Below are 21,598 nucleotides of genomic sequence, written 5' to 3' on the forward strand. Positions count from 1 at the left end.
CTATCTCTCTCCACTTATTACCCCTACTATACTATTTTTCAAAAAAAATTTCAAATTCCAATCCAAACAAAGCATCAATCGTTTAAATGAGTTTTGAACTCATGGTCTGGATTTATTTCCTCTCTTTTTCCTTACCCGACAATTCTCTCTCCTCTTTTTTCTCTCTTTAAAATTCAAACTGTTTAAAATACGTTTAAACAATTGAGATCGTTGACAGAATACTTTGTGTCTGATATCCGCAGTCACCCAAAAACTTCTCGATCAGGTTGCATGGTTTGCCATGGTTCAGTACACCGAAGATCAATGCAAAAGATAAGCATTTATAGCGCATCCATTCCTCTATCTTGTCAATCAGATTTTTAAAGGACGTGTGTTTGATACGAAAGGACACCCATCTTTATCTTCAAATTCGAAAAAAGAAAATTCTAAAATCAATCTAATATGTTAACTTTATTTGATAGATCTCGATTAGTTTTATAAAATAATGTTTTCAAAATCGCATAAAATATTATAAATTATAAGTTACAGTCAATTGAAAAATGGAACGAACTCCCAAAAAGAACAATTAAATTGGGACGGAATGAGTATTATTGAGATAGGAATGGGTGGACATCATTTATTTATTTTATATCCGGATGTCAGAATCAGCTTGCGTTCACCTTGATTAATTTCGGGGCCTTAAATACAATGACCGGGCATAATTCCTAAATCTCAGTGGCTCCAAAATTAAAAATGTTTGGCCTCCATAAAAATGAAATAAGTGACCTCATATATGAACACTTGTTGATTTTCTCACAACACTAAGCCAAACCCTTTGAAATGATAAATTCGTGCCAGATTTGTATACAAACATCCGGACACAAATGAATACGGATGACTAGTTTCTCTTCCTTATTTTTTCATTGGCAATGTCTACTTGAAATCTTGTGATTTGGATATTGTGAGGATACATGCCCTATGGTACAAAAGCGTACAATGTTACCTCTGTGGTTTATGAAGTGTGCACATAATACTGAATTCCATCTATATAATCATCTGTAGCTAATTGCTCCGGTTTCAGATTTTATTAGCTTCGAAATGCCCAAAGTAAGCTGCTGCTAATTAGAGAAGTTTGAAACTTTTGAGTGTTCACGGTACTCTAGCGGACTATGGACCGAGCCCGGTGATTCACATTAATTCGAACCAAAAAACATACAGAATATATTTTGCACATATTTTTCAAACACTGATCGTGTTACAACTTGGGTATATTTTATTAGCTTTGTGCCCCGATTGCAACTTGGGTATGTGGAGGGAGGCGGTTTATGTTGCTCGGGAGGAATTGTGAAAGGAGTGGTCACTTATATGGTGATGGATGATTTGGTGGTGACTCCTATGTCTGCTGTTTCTAGTATTACTACTACTTCGCTTAACAAATTTAATGTTAAGGAAGTTGGTGCACTTGAGGAAAGGGTTGTTGACATGGGAATGCCTGAGGTATTCAATTAATCTCACACTGTTCTTTTAACCACGTTAATTTTAGGCTTAGTGATGTTAATTTCTGACCCTTTCTTATTTGGGTTTTTAGGGCTTGAAGCTGTTGAAAGCAAGTTTGCAGTCGAAGACGATTTTAGCAAGCGTCTTTCTCGGTAACACAGGGGCTGAGGATTGATGCAAACTCGTTCCTGCTGCCGCTGAGGAAACAATGCGCGCGCGTTAGACTTTGATTCGTTCAAGGGTCTTGAGGTGGTTTAGAATTTGGTTGTTTTTTCGATGTACCATCTTTTTTTGTTTATTGATGATGAGGGTATCTGGTGGTTTGCCCAAACTATGTTCATGAAGGAGGCTGCAAGTTTTAATATATGCTTGACCAATGCTGCAAGATATGCTTAACCTTGTCTATAGTAGGAAGATATTCATGTCTAAAGTTACTATTATGTTTGTCTAGACTTGAAGCCATGCCAAATGCTTCTCCTTATACCTACAAAAGGAGAAGCCAATTATAAGTAATAAACTCATGTGTTCGCATTTCTTTCTAACATCCTTATTCTTTCCTACTTCGTTTCCCTAGCTTGTATTTGTATAATCCCACATTCATCTCCAAAACCCTATGAAAAAGCACTAGTACTGACTCAACTCACCCATGGCATCCTCCTCCTCCTCCAAAGAAGTGATAACCCTGAAACTACTAGTCGACACGAAGAACAACAGGGTCCTTTTCGCCGAGGCCAGAAAAGACTTTATCGACTTCCTCTTCACCCTTCTTTCTCTCCCCATTGGCACCGTCGTCCGCCTCCTCACTGCCAAAAGCTTGGTCGGCAGCTTAGGAAACCTCTACGACAGCGTAGACAACCTGAGCGATACCTACATGCAGCCCAACCAGAAAAAGGAGGTTCTGTTGAAACCCAAGGTGGCTATCCGCTCGACGAAGGCATCCCTTCTTCTCACCGACGACGATGCGCCCGAGCCGGCGGTTAACAAGACATACAAGCTGTGTAGATGTGCTCGGTATAACTAGGGAATTGATTTTCAAACTTCATTTTTTGATATCCACACTTACTCTTTTTTTTATGTTTTAGTGTTGAAGTGTGTGGTTTTTTTTTTCCTTCCCTAAAAGACAAAAAAGAGATTGTGAATATAAAAAAGAAAAAATTGAAAAATTTCTAATGTGATTTTGTTTTTTCTGATTTCGTTGCCCATTTATGTATTGCGGGTTTCTCCTCTGCTACTTGAGTTGTGATGTGTTTGCAATTTTAATATTAAGGATTCATTAACTGTTTTGGAACGAAAGCTTACTTAGAGTACCTATTTTTAGGGCTGGAAATGAACTAAGCCATTCGTGACTCTTCCAGACCTGATTCAGTAAAGTAAAGATCCGTTCTGATTTGGTCTGTCTATTAAACGAATTGGCTGTTGAGGATATACCTCAAAAAATTATTTTTTTGTGAATTCTCTAATCTCATCGTGAGTGATTAGCCTTTGACCGAATTTGGGAGGAAATTAGTCGAGGACCTTGAGGTGCATGTAAGCGACCCCCTGACACTCCTCTTGATCGCCATATCTCACACATACACACACAAAACAAAAAATGTGAAGGTGATCACGTGCCCACTACCTCCATTCAACCCATGTTTGTGTAGCACTGAAATTCCATGAGCTAATTTTTGTGGCGCTTGTCTTGATTTTGTGACAATCTTGAACATCATTATAAATACCACTTTTTTGTTGATTAAATCATATAATGATATGTATCAAATCGCTTTTAATCTTTGAGTTAATTTTGATCTCATAGATATTTTCTATTTTGCGGCGGATGGCACGGAATTCGAACCCTACATTTTCTATATGTTGAGGACTTTGCTTGAGAATTTCAATTCATCTTGACGTTAAAATTTTACATTACTTACTAACAAAATCGTTCTCTCGTTTCAATTTTTTTTTAACCTCATTTACAGGTTCATCGCCAATGACCCAGAAGCTAATTGTCCGACATGCAAGTCTACTATGCCGTACGATGTAACATTCGTGCCATCAAAGGTTGCCAATACTGGTTTATCCGGTGAGGGAGGCTACGTTAAAGGTGTCGTAACATATATGGTGATGGATGATTTGGTGGTGATGCCCATGTCTAACATCTCTGGTATTGCATTGCTTAGCAAGTTCAATGTTACAAATGTTCAATCTTTGGAGGAGAAGGTGGTGAGTTTTGGGATGGATGAGGTAATTGATGTTTCCCTAGCCTCTCTCTTGTTGGTTAGTTTTTCTTTTTGTTATTCCTCTTTCTGGTTAATTTCGATCCAGGACTTCCGGATTCAAATATTGCAATTCTTGTTAGAACAAGGATCGCACGGCATTGTAGTTCAAAATAAGGGAAAAGTTGTTATTGCCAGATATGCATTTGGGTAATTGTTTACAGAGAATTTGCACATAATTCTTATGAGTGACTGTAGTAGTAAAGAGACATTGAACATATATGCCCTTCTTTTCTAGGGTTTGAAGCTGTTAAAGGCGACTTTGCATTCAAAAATGGTGTTAACAAGTGTCTTCCTTGGAGGCATGAAGACAATTGTATCAGAGCCAGTTGTAATCACGCGTATGGATTAAACAGACCATGTTGTCCGTAGGTTATAGAGGGTAGAACGTAGAACTGTGCTAACCCTTGTTTTGCATCGTTCTTACCCAGCTATTATGGTCACATGATTTTTATTGGTTTTATGTCATTGGATCCCACGATAATTTTTTCGTGGTTATTGTTATTTATTGGGTACCACGATTATTTTTCGTGGTTGTAATAATTAACGTAGCATGTGTTATTTATTGGGTGCCACGATTATTTTTCGTGGTTGTAATAATTAACGTAGCATGTGAACTCCAATGGAAGCATAAGATTGATATTTGTATGTTTCTTCGATTGTAATAGCATTCGACGGTTATTAGGAGATCGAAGATGGTAGATACAAAAGATTCAAGTTATTTGGCTCGTAACAATTTTTTTCAAGATTCGTAGGGTCTGATTGCAGGGCTATTTCGACCCAGTAAACATTGGAATTAGAAAATCTGTTCTTCACAAAAGATGTAGATAATTGAATTTTGAATCCAACCCAATTTGAATCACTTCAATTGGAGGTCAGATGAAGAAGATATGGCCAAAATACTGAAGGCTGTGCACGGTTGGATTTTGGATTTTTTGATTGATTCAAACAATCTAAGTCTTCTACACAAGTATAGCCGAAAGATTTCAAGTTTGGAAGGACTCCTTATTGCTTAAGAATTTCAAGTTTGGAAGGATTCCTTGTTGCTCAAGGATTGCATTTTTGACCATAATAGTTGGGATGCATATTTTATTATGTTTCCTAAATTATGTTTATGCATGTTTCTATGATTGTTTGCATATGTGATAGTTTACCATATTGGGACAACATGGTAATATATGGCTTTTGACCTAAATCACGTTTTTTGCAAATTTAAAAATTTTGATAACCCTCACAAATTTTCTTTTAAATAACTAAGTGGGAGAGGGAGTTTATTTTTATAAATCCCACGGTCTCCATTACTAATATGTAGATGATGTAATTAATTTTGTGTGATGGTTTTAGAACCTTCCCCCCCATCGGACAAAATTAATTATGGCCTCATCGGTACAGACTTCCTTAAAGGATAGGTCTATGATGATTGTTGTGTGAATTACTACACCATCTGAGGTAATTCATAACGGAACAATGGGTCATGGGGCTAGGTAATTGTATACACTTAGCTGTAAAAAATAGTATCCTCACCATCCGAGTCACTATTATTATTTATAGGACCGAAGTTATATTGGCTATTTAATTTTGCTTGGCACGGTATAGTGTCTAGATAGTAAAATTAAAATGTTGTGCCTATCTACACGAATGATAAAGAGTAAAGACTTCCTATCGAGGCATGCTCTTCACGGTGTGTAGGGTTGCCAATGTTTTTCTTTTAACATGTGGTAGAGGGAACCAATATTAAAATGAAATTCAAAATTTTTATTGTCCTTCATAATTGATTGTTATGTTATTTGATTCTCAGATTCAAAAATGGGCTATTTCAATCCACTTGCCATTATTCTCAAAGAAAATAAACTTACTGGACCAAACTATGTTGACTGGAAAAGAAACTTGAATATTGTGTTAACTGCTGAGGACCACAAATATGTGCTATCTACGGCGTGCCCTTCTATACCTGAAGAAAATGCCACAGAACAGGAAGCAAAGCCTTATAAAGATTGGGTTAGAGCTGATGAGATGGCGCGGTGTTATATTTTGGCTTCTATGTCGAATATATTGCAACATCAGCATCAAGCTATGGAAACTGCTTTTGATATGATGCTGAACCTCAAAGAAATGTGGTTGGCCCATAACCCACAGGTCCCAGGATCGAAACCTGGCTCGGATACCACTGTTGGGAAACTGAATCCCCAAGACCCAGTAATGACGCGTACAGATTAGACAACAAAAATTGTAAAACCCTATAAAGCGGAATTAGGGTTCTACCTCAACACCTTGCGGCACGAACGCTGGTTGAACTTGTTATAGCACGTCTTGCTATAAACCACGAATACTGCTCGACCGTACCTTACGATCTCCTATCGTATTCCCTGCACGTCTAGAACACGAACCAAGTGTGGACTCTTTCGTGATCTGTTTGCTCTAAGCCTGCCTCTATTTACTGAATATAAGAAAAACATTCATACTGACCTAGAGAGCATAACGTGTATATATAGGGCTACGATAGGGACCTAAGGAGTAATAAGTCTGGGCACCCAATGTAAATAAAAAAACTTAATCCCACCAGGATTCTATTTCTTATTTCACTAATTATAATTCACCCCACTACAGAATTATAATTGCACTCCCATCTTTATCTCAATTATATTACGAGCTCCATGATATTAAATACTTATTAATCTCCCCATGTTAAGATTACAGATACCCGTTGATTAAAATAAATTACTAACAATCTCCCACTTAATCAACATCTTAACTTGAGACTATCCGCTTAACTTATTCGATATGTCGGATACAAATATCCACCTGCAGGGTTTGACATAATCGAAACTTATAAGCTTACTCAAGGGGTATCATCAATCCCTATCGGGACGTGGATTCCATTAATAATTAATAGTTGTCATATACATAATGTTGCTACCCAACTCACCGAGACTATTGACCGTATAAAGATCTCACTCTTTAATGAATCAAAGTCAACAACATTAAATATATACTTCTAATAATTATCTTTGGATTAAGAGCATAAGCATTCATAATAACCATGAGATTTCAATTGTCTTATAAAGTTAGTATAAAGACAATTACCTCAATACGGTCCCGTTCAATACACACAAAGTATACTAGCACAATGAGTTGGAATTAATACCATTCCCTGTAGTCAAGAAAAACCTACTAAAATATTGTGCTACAGTCCTACCGATGGTGTGTCAAATTCCATCTAAGACTGTGAACCATAACTTATATTCCACAAGAACCGATGATCCAATCTTCTGTGTGTAAGCCGTACTCTACACACTGGATTATCTACTATGTAGAATAAAAGACACACATGCACAACATACAAAAATATCATGCAAATATTGCCCATAAAAGATTCTCATCAAAAATGGATAAAACTGATTAATAATTAAATATTAATCCATCATATAAAAACATAACTTTTACATAATCTCTTAACAAACTCCCACTAAAATTGAAAACCATACTGCCATGCATCTCACTCCCATTCCCTCTACGTGACTATCAAAAGTCTTAGCTGGTAAGCTCTTCGTAAAAGGGTCTGCCAGGTTATTCGCTGATGCAATCTTGGTCACAACAACATCACCTCTCTGTACGATCTCTCGAATCAGATGATACTTACGCTCAATGTGTTTGCCCTTCTTGTGAGTCCTTGGCTCCTTCGAATTAGCAACTGCACCGCTATTGTCACAATAGAGTGTAATGGCTGATTTCACTAAAGGGTCCACTTCCAGATCCAACAAAAAGTTTTCAAGCCAAACAGCCTCCTTGGCTGCTTCAGAAGCTGCCACATACTCTGCCTCCATGGTAGAATCAGCAATGCAAGATTGTTTGATACTCCTCCAACTTATGGCTCCACCTCCCAAGGTAAACACATATCCTGAGGTAGACTTTCTGGAATCCCTATCTGACATGAAGTCTGAGTCTGTGTACCCATGAGGTACCAGACTATCTGATTGGAACACCAACATATGATCTCTAGTTCTTTTCAGATACTTGAGTATATGTTTCACTGCAGTCCAATGTTCTTGCCCTAGATTAGACTAAAATCTGCTAACCATGCCAACGGCAAAACAAATATCAGGTCTAGTACACAACATAGCATACATAAGGCTTCTTACTGCCGAGGCATAAGGAACTACCTTCATTTTCTCCATCTCTTCAGGTGTTTTAGGACACTGATCCTTGGATAGATTGATTCCATGTCTAAAAAGGAGGAACCCTTTCTTGGAATCTTGCATGCTAAAACGGGCTAGAATGACATCGATATAAGTAACTTGTGATAAGCCCAACATCCTATTCTTGCGATCTCGTATAAGCTTAATCCCTAGGATGTGACCAGTTTCTCCCAAGTCCTTCATTTCGAATTGGCCGAATAACTACACTTTCACTGAAGATAACACTTCCACATCATTTCCGATGAGCAGGATATCATCGACATATAGTACTAGAAACATTACAACTTTTTCGTTGCGCTTCTTGTACACACATAACTCATCCGGACATTGATCAAAACCAAAAGACTTGATTGCTTGATCAAAACGAATGTTCCAAGATCTAGATGCCTGCTTAAGCCCATAAATAGACTTCTTAAGCTGGCACAACATGTGCTCCTGACCTTTTGCTATGAATCCATATGGTTGCACCATATAGATACACTCATCCAGATTTCCATTAAGGAACGCGGTCTTTACATCCATTTGCCAAATCTCGTGATCGAGATGAGCCGCAATGATTAAGAGAATCCGAATGGACTTAAGCATGGCTACTGGCAAAAAAGTTTCCTCATAATCAATCCCTTCTTTCTGAGTATACCCTTTCGCAACAAGCCTAGCTTTGAAGGTATGCACCTTCCCGTCCGCCCCTCTCTTCTTCTTATAGATCCACTTGCATCCAATGGGTTTAATCCTTTCAGGTGGTTCTACAAGATCCCAGACCCAATTAGAGTACATAGACTCCATCTCTGATTTCATAGCCTTTTGCCAAAGTTCCACATCTTTATCTTGAAGTGCCTCATTGTAGTTACAGGGTTCAGCATGTTGATCATCAGGGATCATTTCAAAAGACTCTCCCAAGAACGTATACCGACTGGGTGGAACAGTAACCCTCCCACTACGACGAGGTACCGATGTGTCAATAGATGCCTCTACAAATATCTCTTGTGGCATTTCCTCTTGCACTATTGGTGGTAAAGAAGTTTGTGTCAGTCTCTCTCCTCTTAATTCTTCTAGAACAATTTTACTTCTGGGTTTGTGGTCTATCACATAGTCCTCTTCTAAGAATCGGGCATTAGTGCTAACAATGACCTTCTTATCCGCAGAACTATAAAACAGTCCACCTCTCGTTCCTCTAGGGTACCCCACAAACAAGCAAACTTCTGTCCTCGATTCCAATTTATCTGCGTTCCCATTCAGCACATGTGCTGGACTACCCCAAACCCGAACATGCTGGAGACTAGGTTTGCGCCCAGTCCATAGTTCTGTGGGTGTAGATGGTACTGACTTAGATGGTACCAAGTTAAGAATATACGCTGCTGTTTCTAGTGCATGTCCCCAAAATGAAAATTGGTAAATCTGAATAACTCATCATTAATCTTACCATATCCATAAGAGTCCTATTCCTTCTCTCTGCTACACCATTTTGTTGTGGCATACCTGGAGCTGACAACTGGGATGTAATCCCTTCAGCTGACAAGTAGTCCCTAAACTTTCCCAAGAGGTATTCACCACCACGATCAGATCGTAGTGTCTTGAGACATTTACCCAAACGCTTTTCCGTTTCCGTTCTATACTCCTTGAATTTCTCAAAGCATTCGGACTTACGGCGCATCAAATAAACGTATCCATACCTTGAGTAATCGTCCATAAAAGTGACAAAGTACTCAAAACCACCTCTAGCTTGGGCATTCATAGGCCCACACAAATCAGAGTGAACCAATTCCAACGGCTCTTTGGCTCTATATTCTTTTGCTGAAAAAGGCCTTTTGGTCATCTTACCTTCCAAACAGGATTCACAGACTGGAAGTTCCTTAACTTCTAATGAACCTAAAGGTCCATCTCTAACCAGTCTAGAAATCCTATTCAGATTAATATGACCAAGACGTAAGTGCCAAAGATACGTTTGGTTCAATTTCGAAGGCTCTTTTCTCTTACATGGTAAATTATTAGTGTTATTCAATTCATGCAGTTGCACTGTAGAAAATATAGGATTTATAATGTAGAGATCATCCACCAATGAACCAGAACAGATAAAACGTTTATTTAACTTAATAACCACAGAGTCACTAAAATAAACCAAATATCCATCCTTTATTAACTTAGAAACTGAAACCAAGTTTCTTCTAACAGTAAGAACATAAAGACAATCTCTCAAAATTAAACTCCTAGTACTACTAAAATTTAAAAAAACATTTCCTACTGCAACTGCTGCCACTCTCGTAGCATTTCTCATATGTAGATAAATCTCCCCATCACTGAGTCTTCTGGTTTCCTGGAACCCCTGCAATGAATTGCAAACATGATTAATGGCTCCCGTATCTACACACCAGGTACTGGTAGATAACACCGCTAAACATGATTCAACAACTAGTGAAAAAGATTTACCTTGTTTGTTCACTTTATTGAGAAAAACCGGACATTCCTTCTTCCAGTGTCCTTTCTGCTTGCAGTGAAAACACTTGCCCGTAGGCTTTTTCACTCCACCTTGAGGCGCATGAACTGCCTCCACAACCTTTTTCTGAGACTTATTCTGCTTCTTCTTGCCTTTCGTCTTAGAAGTACAAGCCTTCTCTGCCACTAGCACTGATGGTGGTTTCTTCGCAACTAAATGACCCTCAGCTGCTTGGAGTTCCTTAAGAAGTTCCGCCAAAAATAAATGCATTTTGTTCATAGAATAAGTCAGGCGAAACTGCTTAAAACTCTCAGACTGCAGTGAGTTAAGAACGAAATCGATCTGGGTTTCCCCATCAATTTCAGCTCCAAGGATCTCTAGTTCATTAAGAAGAGCTATCATCTTTAGAACATTATCCCTAATCGGGGTCCCTTCAACATGGGTGATGCTCACCAATTCTTTCATAGCAACTAGCCTTACTGCCCGATTCTGATCCCCAAATATTTCTTTAAGGTTCAGCATCATATCAGAAGCAGTTTCCATAGCTTGATGCTGATGTTGCAATATATTCGACATAGAAGCCAAAATATAACACCGCGCCATCTCATCAGCCTTAACCCAATCTTTATAAGGCTTTGCTTCCTGTTCTGTGGCATTTTCTTCAGGTATAGGAGGGCACGCCGTAGATAGCACATATTTGTGGCCCTCAGCAGTTAACACAATATTCAAGTTTCTTTTCCAGTCAATATAGTTTGGTCCAGTAAATTTATTTTCTTTGAGAATAATGGCAAGTGGATTGAAAGAGCCCATTTTTGAATCTGAGAATCAAATAACATAACAATTAATTATGAAGGGCAATAAAAATTTTGAATTTCATCTTAATATTGGTTCCCTCTACCACATGTTAAAAGAAAAACATTGGCAACCCTACACACCGTGAAGAGCATGCCTCGATAGGAAGTCTCTACTCTTTATCATTCGTGCAGATAGGCACAACCTTTTAATTTTAGTATCTAGACACTATACCGTGCCAAGCAAAATTAAATAGCCAATATAACTTCGGTTCTATAAATAATAATAGTGACTCAGATGGTGAGGATACTATTATTTACAGCTAAGTGTATACCATTACCTAGCCCCATGACCTATTGTTCCGTTATGAATTACCTCAGATGGTATAGTAATTCACACAACAATCATCATAGACCTATCCTTTAAGAAAGTCTATACAGATGAGGCCATAATTAATTTTGCTCGATGGGGAGGAAGATTCTAAAACCATCACACAAAATTAATTACATCATCTACATACTAGTAATGGAGACCGTGGGATTTATAAAAATAAACTCCCTCTCCCACTTAGTTATTTAAAAAAAAATTGTGAGGGTTATCAAAACTTTTAAGTTTGCAAAAAACGTGATCTAGGTCAAAAGCCATATATTACCATGTTGTCCCAATATGGTAAACTATCACATATGCAAACAATCATCGAAACATGCATAAACATAAATTAGGAAACATAATAAAATATGCATCCCAACTATTATGGTCAAAGATGCAATCCTTGAGCAATAAGGAATCCTTCCAAACTTGAAATCTTTAAGCAATAAGGAGTCCTTCCAAACTTGAAATCCTTCAGCTATACTTGTGTAGAAGACTTAGATAGTTTGAATCAATCAAGAAAACCAAAATCCAACCGTGCTTAGGTAAGAAATTTCGGATTTAACATATTTCCGCGTAAACTGCACAGCCTTCAGTATTTTGGCCATATCTTCTTCATCTGACCTCCAATTGAAGTGATTCAAATTGGGTTGGATTCGAAATTCAATTATCTACAACTTTTGTGAAGAACAGATTTTCTGATTCCAATGTTTACTGGGTCGAAATAGCCCTGCAATCAGACCCTACGAATCTGGAAAAAAACTGTTGCGAGCCAAATAACTTGAATCTTTTGTATCTACCATCTTCGATCTCCGAATAACCGTCGAATGCTATTACAATCGAAGAAACATACAAATATCAATCTTATGCCTCCATTGGAGTTCACATGCTACGTTAATTATTACAACCACGAAAAATAATCGTGACACCCAATAAATAACACATGCTACGTTAATTATTACAACCACGAAAAATAATCGTGGTACCCAATAAATAACAATAATCACGAAAAAATTATCGTGGGATTCAATCACATAAAACCAATAAAAATCATGTGACCATAATAGTTGGGTAAGAACGCTGCAAAACAAGGGTTAGCACAGTTCTACGTTCTACCCTCTATAACCTACAGACAACATGGCCTGTTTAATCCATACGCGTGATTACAGCCTGCTTTGATACCACTGTTGGGAAACTGAATCCCCAAGACCCAGTAATGACGCGTACAGATTAGACAACAAAAATTGTAAAACCCTATAAAGCAGAATTAGGGTTCTACCTCAACTCCCTGCGATACGAACACTGGTTGAACTTGTTATAGCACGTCTTGCTATAAACCACGAATACTGCTCGACCGTACCTTACGATATTCTATTGTATTTCCTGCACGTCTAGAACACGAACCAAGTGTGGACTCTTTCGTGATCTGTTTACTCTCTCTAAGCCTGCCTCTATTTCCTGAATAATAGAAAAACATCATCCTGACCTAGAGAGCATAACGTGTATATATAGGGCTACGATAGGGACCTAAGGAGTAATAAGTCTGGGCTCCCAGTGTAAATAAGAAAACTTAATCACACCAAGATTCTTTTTCTTATTTCACTAATTATAATTCACCCCACTACAGAATTATAATTGCACTCCCGTCCTTATCTCAATTATATTACGAGCTCCATGATATTAAATACTTATTAATCTTCCCATGTTAAGATTACAGATACCCGTTGATTAAAATAAATTACTAACAAATCGATGCTTCAAGTTCCATTCCCCGTGATCCTGTCACGGTCGGCGAACCAGGGCCTACCATAGATGCCTCGGCGAGAGCGAGCAAAGCCATGTCTAATCCTCCTCCAAATGAAGCTGTTGCTTCTTCCGAGCCTAAGTCCAAAGAGTTTCATGAAAGGGTTGAGGAATGTTTCAACATTACCTTCTGCCGCCAAGATAATATCATACAAGAGCAGAAGAATATCATAAAAGAGCAGAAGAATATGATAAAAGAGCAGAAGAGGATTCGGAGGAGGGTTGATTACCTTGTCACGAAGTTGGAGAAGCAATTTGGTGCAACTTACTTTTCGGAGGGAGAAGAAGAGGATGCTAATTATGTGCCTCATGATATCAATATTATAACCTAATGCAGTCCTTCGTTGATAGCATGTTAACAAAGTCAAATTTGGTATGGAGGATTTGAGCTCGTTGGGGAACTCCAATTGCATGTGTTTGTTGGCACGATGCGTGGATGTGTGCGTGTATGTATGTATATGTGTGTGTAATACTCTGCTAGTGCTTAACAGGCATTTCAATAATGCTATGTATATGAACATACAGAAAAACTTATTCACGGCGCTCAATCTCAGCCGTCCAAAACACTGACGATCAAGATTAGATAAAGTTTCTCTTTTCCAGTTCTTTTCATCATAACTTAGGAGGCGTTTCCAGTAGGGAATAAATTTTGAGAAAGAATTTGTTGCTTACAAGTTGTTAGCTGTTTCCACTAACCAAAAAGTTGTTAAAAAATATTAAGTTGTTTCCACTCACCAATAAATTGTAGACAGATATGTAAGTGAAAAATTGTTGATAAAGAAGTTGTTAGTTACTGTGAACAATATAATAAAATGCCAAAACTTGTTGATTACTATGAACGAGATGGTAAAATGGCGTGGAACCTCCACCTTTAACATTAACGCCATTCTGGTTTCTACTATAGTAAAAGTACCAATCTTGATGGAAAATTTATGGGTTACTAATTTCAGTTTTTCCTTTCTTTCTGCTTGGGTTGTGTTTGGTTATCATACTTTTTGGCTTTTCACATTTTGGTTATTGGCTTTTTGTGTTTTGGTCAGAATGTGTTTTGAATATGGTAGAATATTTGAGAGATATGTGTATAATACATTTTGTACGTCTTTTTGTTAACCACAATAAAAATACTAAAAAAATGAGAAGTCAAAAAGTTCCCGTCCTCCTACTTCTTACTTCTCTCTAAATTCAAAAACCAAAAACACATCCTCCCATAAGTCAACAATGGTATCCCACTTAAAATTTTCTAGACTTATTGATGTTAATTTCTGGTTATCTTGATGATCCATAATATTATGGTAGGTACCTGACCCTTTTGTTTTTAATTTATTTTATTGATGAGAGTATCTGGTGGTTTGTCCAAACTATGTTTCTAGTCATGAAGGAAGTTGCAAGTTTTTGTCCGTTCAACCGGGGATCCTATAGGGCGGCCGATCTTGCAGTCCATTTCGGCAATTGACAGCTCAGATTTTAATCCAAACAATAGACGGCTAGATTGGCTGCTCTACCACTCCTGCAATGCGGGCTACACTAAAACAGAGCATATAAACTCCTCTTGTTGTTAGGAGTGGAGGTTGGTTATAGGGGGGGGCGGGTGTGTGTGTGTGTGTGTGTGTGGATCAAGTTCAAGTTGCTTATGGTGGGAATGGAAAACACGCGCTCGACCAAGCCGAGCACAGTTCGCGCCGACCGTACAGCCCCGATCGGAATTCAATTATGCTCTTATCATCCATATCAGGGTCAGAAATGCTAGGAACAAAGAAAATTTACCCCGAAAGTATCTCGAAAACAGCAATCAATGGTTAAAATTCACTTTGATATGTATGACCCAATCATCAAAGTGATTCTTAACCATTGATTACTGTTTTCGGGGTAATTTCTGGATAAGTTTCCTATTTGAGTATTCTCGGAAGAAATCTCATTAGGAAGCCAATTTCATAGGCATGCAAAAAACGGTTCTCTGTCTGTTCCAATTCTCCTTATAACAAGCCAGAGAGAGAAAGAGCTTGAATATCGAAGATGGACTGTCATGTGGGTTGGTAGGTCAAAGTGGGTTAAATCATTAAATGTGTTAATCACCCCAAATAAACTCTATCTGCGTATAGGTCTATATAATAGACAACAGATGTACGTGGTAAGGCACATAACAGAGAGCAACCACCATGGCATCCTCTAAAGCCAAGGTGACCCTGAAACTCCTAATCGATACCAAGTCCAAAAGAGTCCTCTTCGCGGAAGCAGGGAAAGACTTTGTCGATTTCCTGTTCAACCTTCTCTGTTTGCCCGTTGGAACCGTGGTCAAGCTCCTCACAACGCAATCTTTGGTCGGGACCTTGGGCAACGTTTACGAAAGCATCGAAAATCTCAACGAAACCTATTTCCAGCCCGACACAACCAAACTATCCCTCTAGAATCCCAAGCCACCAACGGGTTCTTCCGATGTCAATCCTTTGTTTTTGCTCAACGACATCTCCAACAGCGAAGCCAAATAGTTTTTCGTGTGCCCTAATATTTTTAACACTGGGACTTATCATTCTCACATGTATGTTAGCGATGTTTGCGATGCTACTTGCCCCCGTTCCAACAACCGCATGTCTAAGGAGATGGCTTATGTTACTCTGGAGGGGATGAAGGAAGTGAAATTAGAAGCAGGGGAGGAAGGATTTGTGAAAGGAGTGGTGACTTATATGGTGATGGATGATTTCGTGGTGACCCCAATGTCTACCATTTCATCGATTACCCTTCTGAACAAATTTAATGTGAAGGATGTGGGGGCACTTGAGGACAGGGTTGTTCATTTTGGGATGCCTGAGGTACGCAGATAAATTATACAGTATACTCCAATTAGTTCTAATTGAATAGCTGTTTGTTTTGGTTAGTTCTTGATTATCCACACTTACACGGCATAGGGCCTGTTTGGCTTCCTCATTATTGCATTTTCGGTTTCTCATTTTTGCATTTTGATTGTTTGGCCCCCTAATTCTAGAACTCATTCTACCAGAACTCATTCACTGATTTTTGCTTTAGAGCCCAGAAGTCAAAATGAGGTCTAGTGGTCCTTTTTGCATTTTTGAGTTTTACCATTTTATGTTCAATTACTAAAATACCCTTACTCTTTTTAGGTATTTACCAGTTTTATGTATTCTCTGTGTTTGTTTTTTATGCTTCAGTTGGTACTTGTCGTTTTTGTTATGAGCTTAGTGAATTGTTTAATTAACTTAATAATTTTTTATTTCAAACTTTACTTACATGGTAATATTTATTTATTCTAAACTACCAAATAAAAAAATCAAGACTCGAAGTTACGGGATATTTCTTAAGTGCAATACCCAAAAAAATTATTCCCCTACAAATACATCAACATAAATTTAATCAAATGAAAAAATATTATTCATACATCTTTTAACACAATAATAAAGAACCAAAGGCAACATGGTAAAAAATCAGTCAATAATTCATTCTCATCATTTATTTACCAAACACTATTCCTGTTACAAAATATATTCTGTACATATCATCCAAACACTCCTACTAGATTCAAAACACATTCTGATCATAATCCAAAAAGCCAAAAAGTTGAAAATGAAAAACCAAAAATTAGGCTCCCAAACACTCCCATAGTTTTCTTTCATTGTTTTGTTTTTTTAAGGCTTGAAGCTATTGAAAGCAAGTTTGCACTCGAAGACGGTTCTTACAAGTGTGTTCCTCGAATACGAAACGCAGGGTCTAAGAACCGATGGATAATCCTACCGTCACTGATTGACAATGCGTGCGTGCTATTTTCTTTTGAAGAATCTTGTGGTGGTTTAGGATTTTGCAAGTTCTTGTTTTTTGTTTTTTTGTTTTTTTTCCGAGTGATGAGGGTATCGAGTGTTTTGCCAAGCCGTGTTTTGCAAACATAATTATGTGGTTTCTAGTAATGGTGTGTCATTAGAGCTTTTGTGGTTCTGCTGCTGTTGTGGATTCGATCATGATTTAACGAACGGTACTTCATCGACATGTCAAATGATTTGGTTTCATAATAGAGTTGAAGATTGAATCAGCAGAGTTTAAATTCCCGTAACAAATCTCACTCATTTAAGTTCTCGATCAGATCAGTCTTTTAGAGTCCAATGCCAGTAGTAATCAATTGTTTTGTTCTTCTATGGTTTCATTAAGAGAATAAATTACATTCACTGTCAGTGCAAAATTCCTTTTTTCACCACCGTTTGGTATAGGCCCCATCGAGTATCTATTGTTGTGATCTGAACTGTTTATATTTTAAGACTCTCAATATAGTATTGTCATGAAAAAAATCAGTTTGATCGGAAGTCGATAGATATATCAACATTTGAATATTGATTTATAAAGTGGATGATCTAATATATGTCAATAATAATAAAGATAAACTATCCATTTTACAAAGTAAAATTCAATTTTTGATACTCCTATCGATGTCCGATCAAGTTTATATTTTGAATTGATACACTACTATGTGTGGTCTATAAGATGAACGGTTCAGATCAACAATCAATATACGATAAGACTGAATAAGGTGGTAGTGAAAATGTGAAGTTTTCCAACACCGATGGAAAGAATTTTAATCTCGTTAGGATAATTAGTTGTCATGTTTTCTTTATGGGGTAATTGGGAAGTCATTTATAAGGCATACAAGTCCATGTTAGATATTTTGGCACTTTCCGGGGTTGTCCAAAACCACTATTGGTGTCTTTGTTATATCGACTCCGTTTGATTGTAATGGGTAGGTTCGTAGGGGGTAGTTGCTCGCTCGATGCTCCTCCCATTATTTGCGCCAAGTTGACCGCTACGAAATTGATCTGATTGCCTGAGAGGTAAAAGCATTGCACGGCATCTCATACATAGCATTACATTATTGAGTTCAAAATTAATTTTGTCCTTTACTGATAAGGGTACTTTCCTTACTCATATTCTTATATATATACACTACCTTAATCTTTTAGTTTCCTTTATTAATTAGGTGATATGCTTTCTCCCAAAAAAAAAAAAAAACACGTTTTTCTGTGTATGCATATCATTGACTCTCCAGAAAATATGTTTTGAAAAAGGAAATATATATCAAAAGAAAAGATTGTCTTTTTCTATATAAAAGACTAGCGAATACCCGTGCCTAAAGGCACGACACAACACATTTTGAAAACAACTAAAGCTACGGGTCGAGCAATGAGCAAAGGGAGCATGTTGAAAAAAATGGATAGAAACAAAGTAAAATATGGTATATTTTTGTTGTTGCAAAACTTTGATATGCTAATTACCTATGCCTGTAGCACTCCGCAACAAAGAGTTTTATTTGTTAAGCTCCTACCCGTGTGTACATCACTACCAGTGATAATCCCAATCACATATACCGAGTTAATTGCATTGATAGCAATGATAGGAGACACACTGAACTATATTTATCCAAACTACAAAACTCAAAACCAATAACATGTTGCATTCATAGAATCCAATTTTAACATGCATAAAAAATCTAAAAATCTATATAGAGTCAAATCTGATACACTACGTAGGGGGAAAAAAAGTGTTCAACATAGGTCTTATTCTCTTGAAATTTGTCTCTCCATCTGACTCCCAAGAGTTTTTGTACCAACGCATATCTACTTCATCCAAAAAGCACAATTAGGAACATGAATAACAGCTTAAAAAATAATTAATGAGCAAGAATCCCTTCTTGTAAAAGTAAAATGATGACTAATAATAGTTACCTTAATTCTAGATCTTGTTTATTCGTCTCTCAACACCATCATGACCTTTGTAGATGTACTTGTGGATATACTTAACAGATTTTATTCTAGGATAAATTTCAACATTGATATGAAAATTATATTTTCTCGAAAGGTATGTATTGTATGGCACATCCCTTTTATCAATTCGTTGATCCCTTACAGTACATAGGGAGTAAAGTAATAATGGCATTCGTGGGCATACCTCATGCATAAAAATACGATTAACTTCTTCCTCATCATGAATCACCACAATTACATTTTTTTCTCGAAGACACGTAACCTTTGTACTGAAAAAATAAAACAAAGCAAATATGAATCAAATATATAAAGTCAGATTAAGCAATGCAATTGAGTAAATAGTTCTTACATTTTTTGCAAGTTACCGTCGAGCTGCATAAGAAAATGAAGAGTTCACCGAATGCATAGAAAACAATTAATTTGATTATTACGACCAAGGTATAAAATGAAACGGTTCAACTCACATGGCCATAGATGCTTAGATTGTCCATGATTAGTTAAAGTCCCAAAAAGTTATCTGAAATTTGAAAGAGAGTAATAGTCAAAAGTTATCATGGGAATAACAATAGAAAATGTTTTAAAGATATATATAGATTCCCATAATATTAAATGAGTGACAAAAAATAAAAATAAAAAGAATACAAAACTTCAGTTTGCGGTGTGTTTGGTTAACATCATAATATTTTCATCGATGCGTATATGGTAACGTTTAAAAGAGTGTCAATAACAACACATGTTCTAATGAAACAAAGTTTTAAAAATGAGAAAAAAAGGTTTACAATTACTTCATGTATTAATCTTGCAAAAAAAATGTTGTTTTGACAACTATCAAGGAAAAAAAGAATAGGGTGTTGCCGTTCAAAAAAAAAGAAAGAAAGAATAGGGCGTTAATTAGTTTTGCACTCTTTCTTTTCCTATGTCGGTAGATATTAAAAGACATTAAAAAAAAATGCCCCCAGCCTCAAGTAAACACTCTAATTGCTTACAATTTTTTATAAACATGTCTCTCATCGTTTTCTTCTCTGTCATTTTGATTTTAGACTTTCTAGACATTTAGAGCTTGGTTCAAAACCAGTCTTATCTCCTTAATTTACGGTGTAAATATGGCCAATCTTCTTGTTCTCTTGTACAGTAATACAAATCTTCGGAATTTAGGATTCTGAAAATAAGGAATGGATAGGTTAAATCTTTATTTTTGCATCTATGTCCATAAACATTAAAAAACGCTGTGGTGTTAGTAAAATGAGAAGCACAGTCTACCAATATTCTTAAGTCGTTCTATATCTATGAATATAAAAAAATCTGTATCGATCTATATCTATGAACATAAAAAAATTTGTATTGTTAGCAAACGTATTGTTAAAAAAATTGATTAAACATGAAAATCTATAATAATCACCAACAAAACTCCAAACCACAAAAATATTAATGGGACCACTCATCACTTTTTCTCTTTTTTCAATATGTTTGACGCAAACTCAGGCATACATGGCATCAATACATCAAGAATGGTATTCCGTTACGTGCATAGCCTTAATCTTCATAGAATAGCGAAGGGCTATAATTCCGTTATCATAACATCTTTGTTTTTTTAAACTGTAAAGAAGGGGATTTAGCTCCGTGCATTAGAGCTGGAAAAACTGTTGAAGCAGAAGAACAAAAGATTACCTCACTATCGGTGTCTTGGACCTTGGTGATGTCTGCAATCAGGGCTGCAAACGAGCCGAGCCGAGCCGAGTTTTAGAGTGTTTGAGCTCAGCTCGCCAAAAATTTAATTGGCTCGAGCTCGGCTCGAGCGCTGCAGAACTCGAGCTCGGCTCAAGAAGTATTTACAGAGCTCGAGCTCGGCTCGTTTGGCTCGTTTATGAAACAAATATATATAAATATATATATAAATAAATATAAATATATATAATATAATTGAGCTCGCGAGCCAATTCGAGCCGAGTTTCGACTAGCTCGAGCTCGGCTCGTTTACGAAACGAGCCCAGGACTCGAGCTCGAGCTCGTTCGTTTGTGTCTCGAACCGAGCCGAGTCGAGCCGTTGTCGAGCCGAGCTCCGAGCCGCTCGTTTGCAGCCCTATCTGCAATGGTCCTTATGGTTCAGCATCAAAAGTTGGAATAAAAAATCATCATTAAGTTAGAAGTTGGAATTAAAAACTAATATTAAAACATTGTATCGTGCCGATTAAAAAAGAACACATTATATCGTTTTTCCTTTACCTTTACAGTAACCTTTTTTGCTTACCGCTTAACAGCGGTGGGAAAAAATGGTGTAGATATCTCTGTGTCTCTGTGTATGAGAGAGAGAGAGAGAGAGAGAGAGTGATTGTAAAATTTTTTAATAAACCCCACAAAATCATAGCCGTGATTGTGATTCCTAAACTGAAAAGGAAATTAAAAAATTTTAGTAACTGGCAGCCGTGATTGTGATTGTGATTGCCGTTTAACAACCGTGATTTTTTCCTTCTTGCAATTCATTACGTGATTGGAGGTTCATTCTTTCCAAACATACTTGCT

General features: G+C 37.1%; 2 protein-coding genes across 2 annotated transcripts; both read left to right on the plus strand.

The window, feature by feature from the left end:
• The first annotated feature begins 2,122 nt into the window (after nucleotides 1-2,122).
• On the plus strand, nucleotides 2,123-2,497 carry LOC131299842 (uncharacterized). Its single transcript, XM_058325414.1, has one exon. The coding sequence runs from the start codon at nucleotides 2,123-2,125 to the stop codon at nucleotides 2,495-2,497; it is 375 nt and encodes a 124-aa protein (XP_058181397.1).
• Nucleotides 2,498-3,457: 960 nt separating this feature from the next.
• Nucleotides 3,458-4,354, plus strand: LOC131300542 (uncharacterized). Its single transcript, XM_058326442.1, has 2 exons — nucleotides 3,458-3,699; nucleotides 3,970-4,354. The coding sequence occupies exons 1-2, from the start codon at nucleotides 3,484-3,486 to the stop codon at nucleotides 4,081-4,083; spliced, it is 330 nt and encodes a 109-aa protein (XP_058182425.1). The 5' UTR covers nucleotides 3,458-3,483; the 3' UTR covers nucleotides 4,084-4,354.
• The last annotated feature ends 17,244 nt before the right edge of the window (nucleotides 4,355-21,598 follow it).

This window comes from Rhododendron vialii, chromosome 9a, assembly GCF_030253575.1.
Source record: "Rhododendron vialii isolate Sample 1 chromosome 9a, ASM3025357v1".
In the NCBI taxonomy this organism is placed as follows: Eukaryota; Viridiplantae; Streptophyta; class Magnoliopsida; order Ericales; family Ericaceae; genus Rhododendron; species Rhododendron vialii.

Bases quoted from the DNA above. Each gene is read 5' to 3' on its own strand.
- LOC131299842 (XM_058325414.1), top strand. From the start codon at position 2,123: ATGGCATCCTCCTCCTCCTCCAAAGAAGTGATAACCCTGAAACTACTA.
- LOC131300542 (XM_058326442.1), top strand. From the start codon at position 3,484: ATGCCGTACGATGTAACATTCGTGCCATCAAAGGTTGCCAATACTGGT. The intron at 3,700-3,969 runs GTAATTGATGTT...CTTCTTTTCTAG, and splicing joins TGAGTTTTGGGATGGATGAG to GGTTTGAAGCTGTTAAAGGC.